This window comes from Salvia splendens, chromosome 9 (genome assembly GCF_004379255.2).
Source record: "Salvia splendens isolate huo1 chromosome 9, SspV2, whole genome shotgun sequence".
Classification (NCBI taxonomy): Eukaryota; Viridiplantae; Streptophyta; class Magnoliopsida; order Lamiales; family Lamiaceae; genus Salvia; species Salvia splendens.
The window spans coordinates 12554271-12576620 of record NC_056040.1 but is presented as its reverse complement, the minus strand read 5'-3'; the positions used below and the strand labels follow the sequence as shown (position 1 = coordinate 12576620).

Below are 22350 nucleotides of genomic sequence, written 5' to 3'. Positions count from 1 at the left end.
CTGTGTGGGTGTTCAGTGACTAGAAAGTAGTTATAATTGAAGTTCAAGATAGACCCACAATCTAAATAGGAATAGGTAAGTATCTAGACATAAGTGAAGATATTGCTCAACTATAGAGGATCCACCCAGATTTAAAACAGGAATCTTCTATATCTGTAAGAACAAGTAAAATGAGTAGACCAATGCTTTTGGAGTTGGATATTCTTTTCTTAGGAAAGCAACTTGCATCTGTAATCAATGCATCTCTAGGTTATATCTGAGAAATATGGGCCATACCTTGCTTTAGTTGATGAGCTTCGCATACAAGCTCCTTTTATCTTCACTGGACTCTGTAATCCACTACATTATGATCAGCAAAACCTGTGACACTGGCTGGTAAAGTTCATCGGAATTTCATAATGAAGGATTAAAAGAATACGTACATGAAACTCATGAGAACTCACGAAGTGAGAATAGTGTTAGACAGGACAAAATAAGAAAAACCAATCGAGTAAACTGAAATAAATCAAAAGTCACTAAACACCACGGTCTTTAACTGTTTTCAGGGGTTTCCCAGTATTTTGAATTCGTGGAGTAGATAGAAACATGTAAAATGAAGAGAAGATCAATCCACTCAGTACTATGCAGAATGGATGGAGACAAGTGAACATATGCTTATGCCACACTTATATGAGCAGTGAGTGAATAAACCTGTTTCATCAATTAACTAATCTGTTTTACCATGTCAATCATAACTGTGATCTGTCAAATATAACAAGAGAGAGTTGGGACACCCAAAAGTATAGTGTTCGAAAATTCTAACCCATCTCATTGTTAACTTTCCACAGGCAGAATGAATGAAATGTTTCAAGCATCTGAATGATTTATATCTTGGATATCTATATATGGAGCTTGTATAAAGATACAGAAGTTCTACATTAAGGTTGACAGTTCCTTCATTAACTGAATCATTCTATCAACTGCAAATATGTAAAGAAAAACAAACAAAAAGAACTAACTAAGAGATGCCCATTTTGGATATGGACACTCGTACGTCCAATCAGGGCCCGAGTATCTAATACAATGCAGCCATAGACCTGCTTCATGTATATCATATCTGCATTTTAAAAACAGTAGTCGTCAATTGATTGCCCAGCCATGTAATAAGATCCAGTGCATTAAAAAATCAAGGAACATAGACTTCTTTCAGCAAGAGCAGTTAAGTCATTCAACCAAGTAAAGGGAGCGAGCACTTTCAACAATTAAGAATAGTAAGATATATTGTATAGCATCTACGAGACCTGTCAATCCATTGTGTTGTAATGCAATGAATATCATAGAAAAAGAAAATCAACTAAGATATAGCATTAGTCAGATTGATGCACTAGCTTTTGTTTTGAAAGAGATCCATAACCTATATCATATGCATAATGCAAAAAAACACATCATGACCAGTCGTTGTTAAGTCAGATACTTGTTTGTTGTGTTCTTGTGTAAAAAAGATCACTCAAAGAGGCAATAAAATATTTAAAACAGTGAAATGTCAGAGCTTATAGAAAAACATCATTGCACCATTCAAGAACGGTTTCTCACCCTTTGGGTGGCAAATCTGGGCAGTTGGTACACATAGGATCGATGTTGAAATCTTCAGCGCACTCATCTTCAGAACCAGACTCATTAATCTCACAATGATTGACCTTTAAGAGAAGTCCTGGGTTTGCTGCAGCTCTATCAGCACTCAATCCTCCAATAGAACGATGAGGAACACTTTCCGATAGATAGAGAAAGTCATTAGCTATGGGATGCCCCAGATACTGCAGATGAACACGTATCTGAAAGAGAGGAACTTTGATGTTACAATATAAATATTGTGATAGGAAAATGAAAAAAGCGAATATGTTTTTCAACCTTTAAAGTTACTGCCCATGTCGATCATTAATAAAAACCTTAATATGAAAAAAATTTAGCATGCATATGTAATTTTTTAAAAAATTACTTCTTTCAATTATCAGAGATGTTAAAATGAGAGACTCTTTCACTAATTTAAAATGAGAGACACTTCCGTTGGCAGTATTAGTCTTTTTACCTGATGTGTCCTGCCGGTGATTGGCTCACATAAAACAATGCTTTGTGTTCCATTGGTACTAACTCTAGTAAATTTGGTACAAGCAGACTTCCCTTTCGCAGAACTCTTCCCAGTTGGACCATTTTCTACCTGCATAAGTCTCAAAGGCATGATGCTTCCAGGTGCTAAAACTACAAAGTAATATAAAAGTTGGTGCATTTGGCACATATACAATTTTAGATATGCTACCAGATAAATGTAATAAGACGAGCAAACAAAAAACAAGAAAAAAAGATAGTACTATACCATGTAGTTTAGAAAGTTTGAGCTTGATGTATCCATCGAAATCTAATCCCTAGAATAACTTTCTCCTATTTGATTTTCCCTAAGCCTTTTGTTAGATAGATTTTAATTGACACCTTACTATTGCTTTGGAATTTATTCACAAACCTAGTTCCATAGTCTAGATAGCAAAAGGCAATTTGATAGCAGTAATCTGTTGTTTGATTTCTTCAATCTACGTTGATACAACCTTGTTGTCTACTGTACACACAATTGCACTCGTGCATTTGCGGTGAGCTAAATTTTATCAAACAAAGATCAATATACAACTTCAAAACCATAAACAAGGATGAAGAATACTTAATTATTACCTCAACCGTACTCCTTCCTTCTCGGGCATTATAGTTGACATTGACATCAGCAACTTGCTGCACATTAAAACATATCATGTATGTCATATTATAACTTATGATACATGTATGACATATTAAATCTTTTGAAAGATTTAGATTTATTTAACAAGGAAAATTATAATTTACAAGTCAATAAGAACATGCAGTTAAGTACCTCATCCTCGGGAAAAACTCCTGTCACTCTTGCAATATACTGTTTCTTGACTTCTCCTGATTCAATCTAAAGGAAAATAGATGCAAGAGTAGCACGCATCAGAATGTGATCATTCAAATCATTTGCATCATGTGGTAGTGGTATACATATTGTTTGGGTTATAAAACACTAAAACAGTAAACTGCTCTCTTCATTGACATGTTAGAATTAATGTGGTTATCAATAACATATAAAGGCCACAAGTGGCAAGAAGTATCACTGTATCAGGTAAATTGTTTAATTTTTTTGAAAGACTTTCCACTCTGAAGGTTTAAGCTTTAAATCGTACGGCATTCAATAAAAACGCAAATTAAGACAGAGACTAACTAATTTATTCTCAATATACTATATACATGATATAAGCCCAAATTTGCAAACCTGTTGTCTGAAACTATCGGCCTTGGAAGCACTTCTAGCTATGATAAGAAGTCCAGAGACCAAGCGATCTAATCGATGAATTGCTGGTATTTGAATGTCAAGGATGCCAAGAAGAATCTAAACTTGCAGATGAAGTAGGAGAGAGAGAAAAACAAATGGTGTAGCAACTAGCAATTTCATGGGTGTAGTCGTGTAGATAAACTACTAAAATTCTCCATATTAGTCCCAATGTTATCAAATAGCGGATATGGCGGCGCCATGGCGCTATGGCATGGCGTTCGGTGGTGGAAACGCCATAGCACCATGTCGCTGCCATAGCACCGCCATATCCGACATTTGACAACATTGCGTGTGTACTGCATTTAGCAATATGGCATTATGCAAGAAACATGGTGGTTAGAGTGGTATATTATGCTTTATTAATTGTTTAAAGTGTTTTAGATGTTATATTTTTAATATTTTTTTATTTTTGAATTATATATAAATATGTAAGTATTATTTTATTTATTTAATTTTTGACTGCCATATCCGCCATACTAATACGCCATATCCCTGTGGCGGTTTTTAGGCAAACCGCCATAAGCCGCCATACGGGATTGATAACATTGATTAGTCCAATCAATGAAAAGTAGGATACGGAATAGGGGTGCCAGGTCATGCTCTGCTTGAAGAATACCAACAACTGTGTTCTTCCGATATTGTCCACATGGATGCACCTAAATAGCAATGAGTTCCATTTCAGTCAAAGGATCATTCAGATTGTAAAATATGAGAAAGTGACTCCAACTAACTAACTCTTGCACAGACATGATAAAGGATAATTGTATGAAAGTCCAATAACTAATCTACAAGTACAATAATATAACAAAATGTACAACCCACTTGATCAAAAACATAAAAAGAATAGCCATTATGAACTAATCAGAAACCCAAAAAATATCAATGATCTAGTCATGCTCAATCACAGCACTTAAATATAACTGAGTTTCTGAAAACAAGGATTTGAGCGTGAAATATTTAGAGAAATGAGTCTGAAAAGAGCTAGAAGGGAACCAAATATGAGTCTTTTTCGCAGTTTTCAACCCTCCGGATCACTATATGAGACACTTGTTAATCATTTCATCAATGAGAATCAAACCACATCATTAGAGCCTACAGCTATCAACTAACATCCGCTTACATATCTAAAAGGGCCCTATTATTGCCACCAACTTATCATATTACTACCCAACTCAGCCAGGGAATGAAAGCCAGTAAATGGAAACCAACTTATCAGTAGAAGTCACTTACAGGAGTTGTTGCAGGCTTGTAAACAGTTACAACATCTGGTTCTGTATGGATAATCTGGATATCCATAGCCATAACTGGTGGTTCATGCCTACAGCCGTCAGAATATTAATTACTCTGTCTAAGTACAATTTCAACATAACAGAAACAGAAAGTTAACAGAAACAGAAAGAAGGCGAAATGGCCATAGTAAATGATAAAAAAAAGGTTACAGAGTATTAATGATTCCAAATATTAAACCACAAAATTAACTAAATGTCTATGAGTAAAAGGCTCAAAATTATTACCTATGCAGAAAATGGCTTATTTTTTGGGATGGCTGAACTACATATGATATAGGAATTTTCTGACCATCAACTTGTATGCGTCCAGTTTTCACTGCAGACACCTGTCATCGACTTATGGCATAAACCACTTACTTGCGCAAACACGTGAATGTTACATGATCCACATATCCCATTCTCGAGAATTAATGTAAAGCAGTTTGCAAACTCAGGGTTATTCAAAATAATAATTTATTTGATAAGTATGGCAATAATAACAAAGCATTACAAACCAATAGAAAGATTAAATGCACACAATCTTTTATATCCCACATGGAGATCAACAGCCCGGGAGTGAGGGTGGAACCCTACAAATCCAAGAATCATTGCAAACCAACTCTAGGAAAAAAAAGATTTAAAGTATTTTTTGGCTCAATTTACATTCGAGTACCATATAAAAGAGTATAATGAAGTGAAGTTCACATTAGTGACAAGACAAACACAACATCAACAAATTAGGTAGACTATTTCCAAATTCCAATCATGTCTTGCCCGAATCGAATCATACATATTAGAAAATTTGGTAATTAAGAGGGAAGTTAGCGCAAAGCAGCCAAATGAAACCTGAACAAAAAAATAAAAGTTAGTTACATAGTAATCGCGAGGTCGGCCTTTAAATTCATCCGCAAACAAATCGACAATCGTCTTCCCCGCCCATCTATTCTTTGCCTGCACACATTCAATCCAGCTTGCAGTTGAATAAGTAGTGAGCAATGGTAAAGAGTAAACCAAACACCAACGTTTGCAGCAGACTCACATGCGAAATGAACTCGAAATAGTAGGGCCTGACATATCTTACTCCTGTTGAATTACAGAAAGCAAATGAGTGCATTTGATTGAAGAAAAAAGTGGGGGTTTTGGGCGTGGGATAAGAATTGAAGTGAATTACCGTCGCGGAAAAGGTAGTCTTGGCGTTGAGGAGGATTGGCGGGAGTTTGCCAGACGATGTCCATGGTGTCGTCTGGTTGGCTCCTCTTTCTCTTCATAGCAGTAGGTTTACTAAATCCTCTTTCATCTTCAATTGAGAAATCAAGCGGATTCTCAATCTCAATGAGAAATTGAAAGATGATGGTTGCAGGCCTTCACTATTATGAATTCTTGTTTAATTTATGCGGGCTTTAGATTAAAAGTTAGATTTGAATAGAGATTGAAATTAGAGCCCAATGCGTGGCCCATGCTAATATTTTTTTCTTGGCAATGCTAAAATATTCAATACCAATCAGACAATAAATACAATTTTGTGTATGCAATGTCAACAACAAAATTCTATCCGGGAATATGCTCCAGAAAAATATTTATTTCCAGGATAGCATACATTCAATTGAAATGTTAATATCCATTTATTTTAGAAATTATAAAAATGATTACACAACAAATAAGAATGATTTATAAATAAAATAAAAGATATGGGATTTGAATCCTATATCACTCTAAATAACTGAATGCTCTACCAGTTGAGCTACATCCACTATATATAAATGCCATCCAGTTTATAAATTACTTAAATAATTTTATAAAGAAAACAGTTGATAGAATAAAAATAAAATATTTAGGATATATATACTAGAGTAAAGGTCAATTTTGATCCTTAACATATAATTAAAATACGAATTTGGTCCAAATCATTCACTTTTTGAAAACCTAGTCCATAACAAATGAAAATGTCGCCGAAGTAGTCATTTTTTTATGGTTCCGTCAAAAAACTAACGGTTAACGCTTGGCATGACCTTTAGTTTTTTGACGGAACCGTTGAAAAAAGACCCATCCGACAAGGATTTCATTTGTTATGAACCTGTTTTTCAAAAAGTGAATATTTTAGACCAAATTCACATTTTGATCATATGTTTAGGACCAAAATTTGACATATACTCTATATACTAGTACAAAATTATACTAGTACAAAATTGGAGATGATGACCCTATATACATCATTCTAAATAGTTGAATGCTCTACCAATTTAACTACATATCCTAGTTTAATGATAACTATCTTACTTAGTTCCATGGGATTTGGATCCAGTATCAGTAGCAAGGTTATCTGCAAGTTTTCCTAGTTGCAAACGCATTTATGCACTAGAATCATATATTTGGTTTAAGAACTTGAAAACTAAAAGAAAAAAACTCATTCTTGGTGAACTCAAAAGATTAAGGTGATAAAAGGTTCTCAGTGATGTGTTTCATTTACATGAACTCTAAAGACACATTTTTCCAATCTACAAAATTCCACTCCTAAAACACTATTGCTATAAATCATCTTCTGCTGAAACCAGATATGAAATCTACAAATAAGTCCTCGCTGCAGGGGATGGTTAGGCCGCCCATCGGGTGATTGAACCCAAATTCTTCCTCAGCTTGAAACAGCAGTTCTTGAAATGAAGGATGGTTCAAGTATGAGACTGGAATCACAAAGCGCTTCTTTTCGTTATCACCAACATAGACGGCAACGTGCCCTTTTGGAACTTCAGCCGACCTTCTTTCATTGGACAACGACCGTCTTAGAATCTGGCGAACGGCCATTGTGTGAATGTTTTCTGAAGTTAGAAAGAGAAGAGTGGAGTAGTTATGAAAGAATTTCAAAATAATTAAGAAATTAAGGAATTTGAAAGCTTGTTTGTTGATGGATAGAAGTTGAGAATAAAAGTGTTGTATGTATAGAAAAGAAATATTGCATCCCTTTGGAAATTGATTGGTTAGCAAACTAATGGATATGTGGTGGGTATTAGAGTTAGGAGTACAAGCAAATGGATCATCATCGATCACATGTATTTGTCTACAAACATATTTAGCAAGAAATCAAGATTTTGAATGCCATTGTTCCTCATCATTTTCCCCACATATAAACCAAATAAGGGAGTATAATAAAATACTTATGTCACACCTATAAATGAAGTCCTACAAATTAAATTTTATAGACATAAAAAAATTGAATGTCGAATTAGTAATTCATCTGGTTGAGTGGTTTGTGAACACAGCTTCCAAAATGGTCCAATCTTTGAAATATAGGTTGTTTACATCGACAATCAGAAATTGATATCCAAACAGTTAACAATTTGTACAAGTTAGTTATACCAGACTCATAATTCATATGGTTGTGTGCTGTTTGTAAACATATCATTCTTATTGTCCAATTTTCGAACTGTACTTCACTCTTCACACATATATATTTTCTCAACAAACAAAAAACAGAATGGTCCACATTTGAAGTAATCAACAGCTTATGTGATATGTTTTCTGCAACTATTTATTTTTGTGAAGCATTTTGAGAGGGGGCCATGTAGAATTGGATTGGAACAAACAGTGCTTTCAATCCCAAAAATCTTCATTTTATCGCTCAATCATTAATGGACGAATCCATGTGATTTCTCATGTGTTTGTGTTGTGTTTTTCCAAATTTCATTGCCAACACTTTGTCAAAATTTCTATGATTACCAAAGGTATGCAACATTTCTTGTGCACTTATATATACAACACTTTTTCTCATTCTAACCCGAGAAAAGGTTCAAACAACAGTCTTTGTCCAATAAACAAGGCCGGATGAAGTTCCAAAAGGGCACATTGTCGTCTATGATGGTGATAACGAGAAGAAGCACTTCATTTGTGATTTCGGTCGCATACTTGAACCATGTCTGGCTCGAGCATGAGATGATATGTAGCAGTGAGTTCTAGGAGCAGAATTTTAAAGGAGAAACATTTTATCTAAAAACTAAACTCAACAAAAAACTTAGATATGACCTGTAAAATCTGTAGAGATGTTTTGCTCAAAGTTGCTAAACAAGATAGATAGAAAGGAGACGATTAGTAGTCAAATTTTCTAAGTAAATAAACAACTAATCTAAAATCTAGTTTGTATCAGCAATCTAAAGTCTGTTTGTGGAATAAGTGAGAGTAGGGGCCTTAAAAGCACAAGCATTTGTCTAATTTTACGTATCTTTTTCCCTCTTATTAGTATCATTTTCTACTAGACTTTCGACTTAATGTTTATATACAAACTTGTCTTAATTTGATTGAGGCATATGTAAATAAATTGCTGATATAACAGCATCCAAACTTATTTCATTTATGTTGCAAGTTTAGAACAAGATTTTGATTGTTTAAGAGAGCCATTTGAAATTAAGGAAACAAAAATTTCTCAATAATATGTTTGTGTACAATCTAATGTATTCTATGTGGATCATTTTCTAATCTACAAACTCTACTCCTAAACTTCATTGCTACATATCATCTTCTGCTCAAGCCAGAGATGAAATCTACAAATGAGAAGAGTAGTTGTTATGTAGGAAATAAATAATTTATTGAAGGCTTGTGGATGGTTGGACTTGAGAAATGTGTTGTATATATAGGTGCAGAAGAAATAATGCATCCCTTTGGATCATAGAAAAATTGACTAGTGTTGGCTATGAAATTTGGAAAAACACAAGCACATGAGTAATCACATGGATTTGTCCATGAATGATTAAGCAATAAAATGAAGATTTTTGAGAAATTGAAAGCATTGAATGAGGCCATCCAAGTCTACATGGCCCTTTCAAATGCCCCACACAGAAATCAAATAGTCAGAGAAAACATATCACATGAGCTGTTGATTTGATCAAATGTGGCATATCTACTTCAAAATTGATGGACAGATTCATGTGGTTGTGTTTTCCAAGTTTTATAGGCACCACTTATTCATCTGTGGTTTTTGCTCATCAATTTGTATTCTTCAACATTTATTGTGCACCTATATATACTACACATTTCACAACTTCACCAATCAACAAGCTTTCAAAAACTTCTTTAGCTTTCTTGATTCTGATTTTTTCTCATAACCAGTCTTCTCAATCTAAGTTGACAAAAGTATCAAACAATGGCCATTCGCCAAATTCTGAGACGATCTTTCTCCAATGAAAGAAGGTCAACCGAAGTTCCAAAAGGGCATGTTGCTGTGTATGTTGGTGATAATGAAAAGAAGCGCTTTGTGATTCCAGTTGCATACTTGAACCATCCTTCGTTTCAAGAATTGTTGTTTCAAGCTGAGGAAGAGTTCGGGTTCAATCACCCGATGGGCGGCCTCACCATCCCCTGCAGCGAGGACTTATTTGTAGATTTCATCTCTGGTTTGAGCATGAGATGATTCATAGCAATGGTGTTTTAGGAGTACAATTTTGTAGACTAGAAAATGTACACATTGAGAATACATAAGAATGTTCACTGAAACATATTATTGAGAAACTCCTTAATTCATATTGCTCTCTTAAACAATCAAAATCTACTGATAAACTTGCAACAAAAACTAAATAAGTTTGGATGCTGTTTCATCTGCATTTGCCTTATCAAATCATGATACGTTTGCATATGTGTTATCACAGACATTTTCTTTAGAACCATCGATTGTCAGAGTGCAGAATCATGTGATCTACAAAATGGTGATTCTCCTAAACATATTTGTACATTAATCATGTTTTGCTCAAGCCAGAGACAACTTTAATGAATAATTCCCTGCTGCAGAGGATGGTGAGGCCTCCCATAGGATGATAGAACCCGAATTCTTTCTCAGCTTGAGACAGCAATTCTTACGAAGAGTGATTCAAGTCCGACAATGGAATGACAACACATCTCTTTCCATTCTCATCGATGTAAACAACAAGATGGCCCTTTAGGACTTAGCTGATCTTCTCTCACTAGACAAAGACCGTCTCGTTATCTGTCGAACTCTGCTGAAATGAAACGAAATAACATGTTCGAAAGAAAAGCTGATAATATTATGGAAAGCTGCTGATGGTTGCAATAAGTAAAAATGTTGTGTATATATATAGTTGATCAAAAATGAACTTTTTTCTGGAATTTGGGCAGTGGCTAATACTACAAGTGGATATATTTGCTTTGTTACTGATGATTTTTTACTTTTTCATAAGACCGCCATCAAGATTTTTAGAGTTAGAATAATGTGTCGATTTCATCATTGGAAATACGAGGAATCACATGATTCTGTATTCCAACATTCAATAGTATAGTAAAGAAGATGCTTAAGAGTCTAAAAACACAATGTTAGAACATATACAGCGACGTTTTGGAAAAATGCGGATGCGTCTGAGAGATAATAGCATCTAAACTTGTTTCATGTCTATTGCAAGTTTAAGAATTTGGAATTTTAAGAAATCCACAAAGACATAGATTTTTGAGCTATTCCTGCCAAGAAATACAACATAGTTTTTCATCTGAAAATGGCTAAGTATATTCATATCTTGTCATTACATACATTTCTAAAGGTTGATCTACAAAAATGTGCTTCTCCTAAAACATTTCTGTTATATCATCATGTCCTGCTGAAGGCAGAGACGACGTCAATGAATAAGTCCTCATTGCAGGGGATGGTGACGCCGCCCATGGGATGATTGAACCCGAATTCTTCCTCAGCTTGAAACAGCAATTCTTGAAATGAAGGGTGGTTCAAATACGACAATGGAATAACAAAACGCTTCTTATCACTCTCCCCTACATAGACAGCAACATGGCCCTTTGAAACCTCATTTCTTGATGAAGCTGATCTTCTCTCGCTAGATAAAGACCGTCTCAGCATTTGTCGCATGGCCATTCTTGTACAAATCGAGCTGAAATGAGCAACTATTTTGGTGGGAGAGAGAATCTTAAGTTCATATGGTGAAAGAGTTGATATTGGTTGAATGAAGAAATGAGTATTGTGTATATATAGAGTTTTGAGAAATGGTGTGTATTGAAATGGAAAGAGAATAACAAGTAGATATACAAATGGGGGCATAATGCCTAAGTTGAAAACACAAGCACATGATGAATCACATGGATTTGTCTTGAGATATGTGGTGTGACACATTGTTACCTTACCAACTATATTGGCAACAACATAATGAATTTTGATGCCTCTCTGGTCCGAACAAAGGTCATAAACTCATAATTAAATCGGAAGGACTTAATTGCAATTGTTAGTTGGGGACAATGACAATCAAGGTCTTCATTTCTTGCTAAATATGTTCATAGACAAATCCATGTGATGATCCATTTGCTTGTGTTTCCCAACTCTCATATCCATTATTTTGCTAACCAATCTCTATTTTCAAAGAGAGATGCAATATTTATTTTCCACCTATATATATACAACACTTCCCTCAACTTTAACCCATCAACAGGCCTTGAACAGATTCATTACCTTTCTTATTTTCAATTTCTTTCATAACTACTCTCCTCATCTCATCCCAACTTCAAAAAAGTTTCAAACAATGGCCATTCGCCAGATTCTAAGACGGTCTCTGTCCAATGAAAGAAAGTCGGCTGAAGTTCCAAAAGGGCATGTTGCCGTCTATGTTGGTGATAATGAAAAGAAGCGCTTTGTGATTCCAGTCTCATATTTGAACCATCCTTCGTTTCAAGAATTGCTCTTTCAAGCCGAGGAAGAGTTCGGGTTCAATCATTCCATGGGTGGCCTCACCATCCCTTGCAGCGAGGACTTGTTTGTAGATTTCATCTCTAGTTTGAGCACGAGATGATTTATAGCAGTGGTGTTTTAGGAGTAGAATTTTGTAGATTTTTAGAAATATATCCACTGAAAATACATGAATGTACACTCAAATATAAGTATTAAACTTTTGTTTCCTTAATTCTTATGCCTCTCTCAAACAACCAAAGTCTTTTTATTAACTTTCAGCAGAAACTAAAATATGTTGGATGCTGTTATGTGTTTAAAGTCGGAGATTTCGGAAAAAAAGGACTCAATTCGTAAGCCTTTCAGATTTGAGATTAAATTTGTTGACCTTTTCAAATATGAGATTGTGGGCTCTTGGCATGCGAATTTTTTGAAATAAGAGATTTTCAAATTTTTATATATTTTCTATTCTTATTATTTCTCTCTCAATAATAATGAATCGATCAAATTACCCTGAATATTTTCGCCACAATTTTGTAAATCACGGCAAATCACCGCCGCCTTCACACTCATCCTCCTCCTCCTCCCCCTTCGTTGCCTCAACTCTCCTCCTGCCCCTTAATCAATCGAACATGAAATGACCAGGCATCATCTACGATTTCATTTTTAAGGACTTTGAAATAAATGAAAATTTTTGTAAATGAAACTCTTGATTTGAGGGTTTTTTCTATTTTTGTTCTAAACCACAACTATCATTCCTCGTTTGTACTGGACTTTTTTTTTTGTTACGAATTTAGGAGAGACGCATGACCCTCATGCGTCTCCTTTTAATGAGACGCATGACAATTATGCGTCTTTCATAAAGACGCATGAGGGTCATGCGTCTCTCTTTTTTTCCGTTTTATTTTAACAACGCATGAGGGTCATGCGTCTTAAAAAGAGACGCATCTCCCTCATGCGTCTTTTATATTTTTTAAATTTCACCAACGACGCATGAGCGTCATGCGTCTTAGGGAGAGACGCATGAGCGTCATGCATCTCTAACTTGCTTAAATCAGTGCCCAAGGCAGAATAGGCAGAATACGCGAGAGAAAGAGGGGAAGACAAAACTTGTGATTTCCTTGGCGATTTCTTGGCGATTCCCTTCATATTTAGGTAAGTTTCCTTCAATCTTTCAGCATTGCTCCCGTATTTGTTGTTTATTTGCATATTATTAGGGTTTGTGATAAATTTATTGTGTACTTACTATATTAGGGTTTATTGAAAAAAATTGTCTTTAATTGTTGTTGGTTTGTATATATATTTTTGCAGAAATCATGCAAGTATTTGTGAGTTTATATTGGGGTGGTAGAATATATCAACTTCCTCAAGTGAGCATTTGTTATGATCCTCCTCGTGCGAGAGCTTCCATCGTATTGGATTCATGTGTTTCATTATCTGAATTAGTTACAATGATATGTGCTAAGATAAGAATAGATTCAAACCAACACTTCATCGAAATATCTTGGAGGCATTGTTTCTTGGGTACCGGTACGAGTTATGTATGTACTGCGGTTGACAGTGATCAAAGTGTGTTTTTTATGTTCAATTCGGCTCTAAATTCTACTCGGCATATTGAATTATTTGTTGAGTATTCGTCCGTTGGAAATGTCTTCATCCCACCAATTGTTGATCATGGTGTTGGATCATCTACGAGGTTTGAACCTTTGAGCATGGATTGCGGTATGAATGAGCAAACAGATGTTGCAGATGCTGCTGATGTTGGATTGAATACTCAAGAGACTGTAGAAGAGCATGCTGATGTTCATGTTGTACGAGGAGACCTTGATGATCCAGAATTGTCGTCATCATCGTCTGATGATATTTTAAGTGATGATTCCGGTGCTGACTCTAGTGATGAGGAGGTAGTGTATAAACCCGTCGTGCAAGGTGAACAACCACTTCCATAATACGTGCACACTGGGTTGAACTATTTTCGCAAACTGCCGAGTGGTCCTTCTGAGGCACCTGAAGTTGGTAATGAACGCAGTACCATGTACTGGGATGAAAAACACCCATATCGGATTAATGGGGGAACAAAATTTGATAGCAAGCTGCATGTGAAGACTGCTATTACTATGTGGAGTCTGAGGCAACACCGGCAATTTAGGGTGGTTGAGAGCAAATTAAGAAGGTGGCATGCCGTGTGCAAATATCCAGCAGGGAGGACAGAAGATGGGACAGCTATTATCAGCGAGACCGACGCTGAAAAAGCGAATGAATGTCGATGGTAAGTTTCTGTTACACACATGGCCCATGATGATATGTGGGAGATTAGGAAGTGGCGGGGACGCCATAGTTGTGAAGGCCATCGTAATGATAGAGGACATGCTAACTTTTCATCACCAATGATTGCTTTGTGTATTCGCCATCAGTTGCTAAAAAATGCCGAGTTCAGTGCCGCAGCCGTAAGAAATTTTGTTCATGACAAATTTCATGTGGTAATCAGTTATAAGAAGGCATGGTATGCACGGAGAAGGGCTTTAGAGATTGTGTTTGGTGGATGGGAGCATTTCCTATCTGCGTTGTTCCTTTCCACCTATACATAAAATTTATGTAAGAAAATAACCCAATATGCATTAATAAATAAATATTTAGATATATACCTAGCGCCACATGGTGTATATGGCTCGTGCACAACTGGTCCTATGAACGCAGGCCTCAATGTGGGCATTCTTTCCCACGCCCATAGCTGCAGAAGGATCATGGGCCCGCCCAACTCTTTTCTCTTATCCATGGAAGCCTCGCACAAATAATGATAAAGGTAAGCCAATGTCGCACTTCCCCAACTAATAGTCTTCACCTCTTCCGGATCCCCAAGCCCATTCAACCACATAAATGGCACCTTACACCCTGTGGTGTCCGGTAGAATGAGACCTCCTAATAAAATTAGGGCGTGGATACGTGCCCTTTAGATGTATACGTACGTAGGTAGGTCATCACCCAGAGGCATCCTTGTCTGGTTGATCAGCGCGGTCATCAGCAAACCGCCTTGCTTTGTCTCTGTGGAAGTATCTGGTATCCATCCCAACAGATCGCGGCACTTGTTGGTCCAATCAGGAAAGTTGTCATGATAGTCACGCCCTGTGAAGACGCGACCCTCCGCCCTCAAGCCCCAAATGGCTTGCACATCTTCCAAGGTGATCGTCGCCTCACCGATCGGTAGATGGAAAGTGTGCGTCTCCGGCCTCCAACGCTCAATCAACACCGTGATCAGCTCATTGTCCACCTTCATGGGCTTCCCACAATCGATCACGCCTTTGAAACCAAAGACGTCAAGCCAATATCTAACATTCTCGTGAATTTCGACGTCCCAAGTCTTACTTTCAGTCCTTCGGACTTTAAATACTTGGGTTGTTCCCTCTTTCATAAGTTTATTTGAAATGTGATTTTTTTTGCATATTTAAGACCGACGGGTCTTCGGGTCCATACAATAAATGTCCGCTAGAACTTGAAGTCTCCATCTAATCTAAGTACATATTCACAAAACAACAATTACAAACTCACAATGGCATGTACAAATAACATAATATAACAAGAGAACAACAAGTGATAGAGGGTTGCAAGTGCAATGTGTTAGGTTATAGAACAGTTTTTAGAAGGCCTGATAATTCACTTGTACACACCTAATCTTATTTTTTTGTTCCGGTTAGTCTTCACTTATTTTAACCAAATTACAACCAAAATCACAACACAATGAATTTACCCACTAAAATCCATTACAATTAAACCCTAATTGGAGCTATTACAACACAATTAAAATTACAAAATCACTTATTTAAACCAAATTACATTACAAAATCACTTATTTTAACCAAATTACAACACAATTAAAATCACAACACAACCAATAATATACAATACAATGAATTTACCCACTAAAATCCATTACAATTAACTAAACAACAAAAAAATCGACCAAAATGGAGCTATTTGTTATAAACCCTAATTTACAAACATTAGGGGAAATCTAAACAAACTATGCAAATTAACAACAATTAAGGAAGGAAGGTTGAAGGATTGAACGAAAATTACCGGAACACGAGTGGAAATCGTCTTCTTAGCCGAATGACAAAGGAAAAAATCGCCAAATTCGGCCAGTTCTCTTTCTGTTTGCGTGAATGAGGAGGCTACTGCCTTCGCTGCTGCTTTAATTCGAAATTGGAGACGCACGAGCCTCATGCGTCTCTTCCTAAGACGCATGACGCTCATGCGTCGTTGGTGAAATTTAAAAAATATAAAAGACGCATGAGGGAGATGCGTCTCTTTCTAAGACGCATGACCCTCATGCGTCGTTAAAATAAAACGGAAAAAAAGAGAGACGCATGACCCTCATGCGTCTTTATGAAAGACGCATAATTGTCATGCGTCTCATTAAAAGGAGACGCATGAGGGTCATGCGTCTCTCCCAAATCCGGAACCAAAAAAAAATTCCAGTACAAACGAGGAATGATAGTTGTGGTTTAGAACAAAAATAGAAAAAACCCCTTGATTTCATTATGCTGGTTTGCTATTATCGGTACATGCGATTTTATCCTTCTGGAAGGTTTCTTTATAAAGTCATAATCTAGGAATATTTGTTTTACAAGCCTAGCAATTTCGGAATTACTCCCTCCGTCCCACATAATTTGACCCAGTTTTCCATTTTAAGTCGTCCCACATAATTTGACTCATTTAACTTTTACTATTTTTGGTAGTGGACCCCACATTCCACTAACTCATTCATACTCACATTTAATTATAAAACTAATATATAAAAGTAGGACTCACATTCCACTAACTTTTTCAACTCATTTTTCATTACATTTCTTAAAACTCGTGCCCGGTCAAAGTGTCCCAAATTATGTAGGACGGAGGGAGTACTACTTTATTATTGAAGAGTGGAGCGGCGACGGGGAGGAGGGGGTGGAGGAGACTGAGGGTGGAGTGACGGTGGATGAAATATAATTGGAGTAAAAATGAATACTCCCTCCGTTGTTCCCTCTATAGTAAATGCATTTCTTTTCGACGTGTGATTTAAGAAAAATTGTTTTAAATGAGTAAAGTAAAGAAACATGTGATTTAAGAAAAATTGTTTTAAATGAGTAAAGTAAAAGAAGTATAAAATAGAAACGAAAAAAGTAGAGAGATGAAGAGAGTAAAATAAGAAAGAGTAAAGTACTTTTTCCAAAAAAGAAAATGACTCAGCTACCGTGCACAGCTACAAAGGGACGGAGAGAGTATAAAATTGTGGTGAATACTAGGGAAATTCTGCCAATTCATAAATATTGTAAGAGAAACAATAAGAAAAAATAGGAAAAAATTTCAAAAATCCTTTATTTCGAAAATTTTGCATCACGATCTTATAGCTCAAAAGATCAACAAATTTAATCCATAATTACGATAGGCTTCCGAATTGACTCCTTTTTTTCTGAAATCTCTTGTGTTTTTAAAAACAATAATGAAAATCATGTGATTCAACATAGTTCTAGTGAGGGACTTACTCAAAATTTGTAGCTATTACATTCCACTATAAGGCTTAAAATTACATATCCTTTTTATGATTCATCCATCATTACAGAAAATACAAACAAAGATAAAAGTCTTATTTGGTGATACCCTTCAAGCTGGCTAAAGAAGATAGAAATGAGAGAATTGCTAGAAACAGTAGTCAAAATTTCTAAGTAAATATATTTACTCATGTGAAATAGAGTTTTATAAGTAATACTCCCTCCGTCCCTTAAAAATAAAAACTCCTTTTTTGGTCCGCCCCTAAACATAGAAACTTTTTATTTAAGGCAAATTTTTTTTTCTCTAGGTGGGATCAATTTTATGATAGAATGTATTATTATGAAACTTTAGTAATTTTTAGTGCTCCAAAACGTCAGCAAAGAGAGTGTATTATTATGAACACTTCTTACTATTCTGTTAAAGTTGCCAATTAACACTGATTTTTCAATAGCTTAATTATTTTCACGAGGTCATAATTGAAGAAGATTAAGTTGAGTGTATACCTATCTGCCTAAGTGGAATGCAGATGAATTTTCAAATATAACAGCATCCAAACTGATTTAGTTTCTGTTGCAAGTTTATCAGAAGATTTGGTTGTTTCAGAGATCCATATATATGAATTCAGGAAACAATAGTTTCTCAATAATATGTTTCAGTATACATTCTAAAGTATTCTCAGTGGATACATTTTCTAATCTACAAAATTCTACTCCTAAAACACCATTGCTATAAATCATCTCGTGCTCAAACCAGAGATGAAATCTACGAATAAGTCCTCGCTGCAAGGGATGGTGAGGCCACCCATCGGGTGATTGAACCCGAACTCTTCCTCAGCTTGAAAGAGCAATTCTTGAAACGAAGGATGGTTCAAGTATGAGACTGGAATTACAAAGCGCTTCTTTTCATTATGACCAACATAGACAGCAACATGCCCTTTTGGAACTTCAGCCGACCTTCTTTCATTGGACAAAGACCGTCTTAGAATCTGACGAATGGCCATTTTTTGAAGCTTTTTTGAAGTTAGGATGAGATGAGGAGAGTAGTTATGAAAGAATTTCAAATTAACTAAGAGAGATGAGGAATCTGAAGGCTTGTTGATGGATAGAAGTTGAGAATAAAAGTGTTGTATATATAGAAAAGAAATATTGCATCCCTTTGGAAATTGATTGGTTAGCAAACTAATGGATATGTGGTGGGTATTAGAGTTAGGAGTACAAGCAAATGGATCATCATCGATCACATGTATTTGTCTACAAACATATTTAGCAAGAAATCAAGATTTTGAATGTCATTGTTCCCAACTAACTCTTGCAATGTAGACCTCATCATCTGCCCCATATATAAACCAAATAAGTAGTAGTAGTAGTAGTAGTATAAAATACTTATGTCACACCTATAAATGAAGTCCTACAAAATAAATTTTATAGACATAATAAATTTGAATGTTGGATTAGTAATTCATCTGGTTGAGTGGTTTGTGAACACAGCCTCCAAAATGGTCCAATCTTTGAAATATAGGTTGTTTACATTGACAATCAGAAATTGATATCCAAACAATAACAACCATCAATCAGAAATTTAGGTTGATGAAAATTTGTACAAGTTAGTTATACCAGACTCATAATTCATACGGTTGTGTGCTGTTTGTAAACATATCATTATTATGGTCCAATATTTGAACAGTACTTCACATATATATTTTTTCTTAAATTTGCATTATGTTCTCAACAAACAAAAAACAGAATCATGTGATTATTAATGTCCTAATGTGACTTAATTTATAAGGATGACATATTTTATTCTATAATTTGGTTTATGTGGGGGCTGATGAGGTCTACATTGTACTAGTTTGTTGATAACAATGGCATTCAAAATCTTGATTTCTTGAGAAATATGTTTGTGTGGTTTAGAGACAAGTCCATGTGATAATCCATTTGATTGTGTTTCCCAACTCTCATACCCACAACATATCCATTAATTTTCTAACCAATCTAGTTTCCATAGGAATGTTATCATGTAATAGTATTTCTTTTCCATCTATATATACAACACTTTCTCAATTTCAACCCATCAACAACATATTCTTTAGCTTTCTTGATTTCTTTCATAACTTTTCTCCTCATCTCATTCTAAATTGAAAAAAGTTTCAAACAATGGCCATTCGCCAGATTCTAAGACGGTCTTTGTCCAATGAAAGAAGGTCGGCTGAAGTTCCAAAAGGTCATGTCGCCGTCTATGTTGGTCATAATGAAAAGAAGCGCTTTGTGATTCCAGTCTCGTACTTAAACCATCCTTCGTTTCAAGAATTGCTCTTTCAAGCTGAGGAAGAGTTCGGGTTCAATCACCCGATGGGTGGCCTCACCATCCCTTGCAGTGAGGACTTATTTGTAGATTTCATCTCCGGTTTGAGTACAAGATAATTTATAGAAATGGTGTTTTAGGAGTAGAATTTTGTAGATTAGAAAATTTATCCACTGAGAATACATTAGAGTGTAAACTGAAACATATTATTGAGAAACTTTTGTTTCCTTAATTCATATGGCTCTTTTAAACAACTTAATCTTCTGATAAACTTGCAACACAGACTAAATAAGTTTATATGCTGTTATATCTTAAAATTCATCTGCATTTGCCTTATAAAATCATGACACATTTGTACAAGTTTTATCAGTCATTTTATTTAGAATACTGATTGTCAGAATGCAGAATCATGTGGTTATCTAGTTTCTGGTGGCAGATAGAACTAATGCTTAAAGATTCAGAAGGATATATTTTTTCTAGAAATAACAGCTAATGTATACAAGCACATAATGATTTTGGCAATCTGAAAATGGCTTACTAAATTTCATTTAAATTTGTAGTTTGTCATTGACTGCATTTCTAAGATGCTAATCTACAAAATGGTGATTCTCGTGAACATATTTTGTACATGTTTTGCCAAGCCAGAGACTTTAACGAATAAGTCCTCGCTGCAGGGGATGGTGAAACTTCCCATAGGGTGATAGAACCCGAATCCTTTCTCAGCTTGTCTTGAAACAAAGAGTGATTCAAGTACGGCAATAGAATGACAAAGCGTCTCTTTTCGTTCTCACTAATATAAACTATAAACAGCAAGATGGCCCTTGGGACTTCAGCTGATCTTCTCTCACTAGAAAAAGACCGTCGTCTCATCATCTGTCGGAAAGCCATTTTGTACAAAGTCGAACTCTGCTGAAATGAAACAAAAAACTAGCTCAAAAGAAAAGCTAATAGTATTATGGAAAGCTGTTGCTGATGGTTGCAATAAGGAGATATGCTGTGTTTACTACAAGTGGATATACTTGCTTTGTTAGTGATGAATTTTCTACTTTTTATAAGATCACAATCAAGATTTGTAGAGTTGATTTTATTATTGAAAATATGAGGAATCATATGATTCTGTATTCCAACATTCGATAGTAGTAAAGAAAAAGATATTGTAAGGGTCTAAAAAACACAATGTTAGAACATATACAATGACGTTTTGGACATTGCAAATAAGTCTGAGAGATAATAGCATATAAACTTCTTTCATGTCTATTGCAAGTTAAGAATTTGAAATTTCAAAAAATCCACTGACAGTAGATTTTTAAGCTAATCCTGTCAAGATATAACACCAGAGTCTTGCATCTGAAAATGGTTAAGTATGTTCACATCTTGTCATTATATACATCTCTAAAGGCTGATCTACAAAAATGTGCTTCTCCTAAAACATTTATGTTATATCATCATGTCCTGCTGAAGGCAGAGACGACGTCAATGAATAAGTCCTCGCTGCAGGGGATGGTGAGGCCGCCCATGGGATGAATGAACCCGAATTCTTCCTCAGCTTGAAACAGAAATGAGGGGTGGTTCAAATGCGACAATGGAATAACAAAACGCTTCTTCTCACTCTCCCCTACATAGACAGCAGCATGGCCCTTTGAGACCTTGTTTCTTGATGAAGCTGATCTTCTCTCGCTAGATAAAGACCGTCTCAGCATTTGTCGCATGGCCATTCTTGTACAAATCGAGCTGAAATGAGCAACTATTTTGGTGGGAGAGAGAATCTTAAGTTCATATGGAGAAAGAGTTGTTAGTGGTTAAATGAAGAAATGTATTTTGTGTATATATAGACTTTTAAAAAATGGTTTGTAGTAAAATATGATGAGAAGATAACAAGTAGATATGAAAATGGGGTATGATGCCTAAGTTGAAAATCACAATCACATGGATTTGTCTTGAGATAGGTGGTGTGACACACTGTTAACCTACCAACTATATTGGCAACAAGCCATGGCCACATAATGAATTTTGATGCCTCTCTTGTCCGAAGAAAGATCATAATTGAATCTGTAGGACTTAATTTATATGTATGACAAATTTTATTATAATATTTGGTTTATGTGGGACAGATGAAGTTAACATTGCAATTGTTAGTTGGGAACATTGACAATCAGAGTCTTGATTTCTTGCTAAATATGTTCATACACAAATCCATGTGATGATCCATTTGCTTGTGTTTCCCA

General features: G+C 35.5%; 3 protein-coding genes across 3 annotated transcripts; all 3 read right to left on the bottom strand.

Moving 5' to 3' along the window:
* Nucleotides 1-833: 833 nt before the first annotated feature.
* On the bottom strand, nt 834-5994 carry LOC121747035 (RNA pseudouridine synthase 7-like). The gene is made up of 12 exons (XM_042141016.1): nt 5810-5994; nt 5678-5721; nt 5512-5589; nt 4885-4985; nt 4601-4688; nt 3948-4026; nt 3311-3393; nt 2894-2959; nt 2698-2754; nt 2066-2194; nt 1573-1811; nt 834-1096 (listed from the first exon to the last, which is right to left on the bottom strand). Exons 1-12 carry the CDS (start codon nt 5904-5906, stop codon nt 994-996), a joined length of 1164 nt encoding a protein of 387 aa, XP_041996950.1. The 5' UTR covers nt 5907-5994; the 3' UTR covers nt 834-993.
* Nucleotides 5995-7028: 1034 nt separating this feature from the next.
* LOC121748286 (auxin-induced protein 15A-like) lies at nt 7029-7603 on the bottom strand. Its single transcript, XM_042142539.1, has one exon. It carries the CDS (start codon nt 7435-7437, stop codon nt 7171-7173), a length of 267 nt encoding a protein of 88 aa, XP_041998473.1. The 5' UTR covers nt 7438-7603; the 3' UTR covers nt 7029-7170.
* Nucleotides 7604-11109: 3506 nt separating this feature from the next.
* LOC121748285 (auxin-responsive protein SAUR20-like) lies at nt 11110-11612 on the bottom strand. Its single transcript, XM_042142537.1, has one exon. It carries the CDS (start codon nt 11492-11494, stop codon nt 11216-11218), a length of 279 nt encoding a protein of 92 aa, XP_041998471.1. The 5' UTR covers nt 11495-11612; the 3' UTR covers nt 11110-11215.
* Between the last annotated feature and the right edge of the window lie 10738 nt (nt 11613-22350).

Coding starts and splice junctions, on each gene's coding strand:
- LOC121748286 (XM_042142539.1), bottom strand. CDS start 7,437: ATGGCCGTTCGCCAGATTCTAAGACGGTCGTTGTCCAATGAAAGAAGG.
- LOC121747035 (XM_042141016.1), bottom strand. CDS start 5,906: ATGAAGAGAAAGAGGAGCCAACCAGACGACACCATGGACATCGTCTGG. Junction 4,986..5,511: donor GCCGACCTCGCGATTACTAT/GTAACTAACTTT, acceptor AGTCGATGACAG/GTGTCTGCAGTGAAAACTGG. Junction 1,097..1,572: donor CCAGATTTGCCACCCAAAGG/GTGAGAAACCGT, acceptor TTTAAAATGCAG/ATATGATATACATGAAGCAG.
- LOC121748285 (XM_042142537.1), bottom strand. CDS start 11,494: ATGGCCATGCGACAAATGCTGAGACGGTCTTTATCTAGCGAGAGAAGA.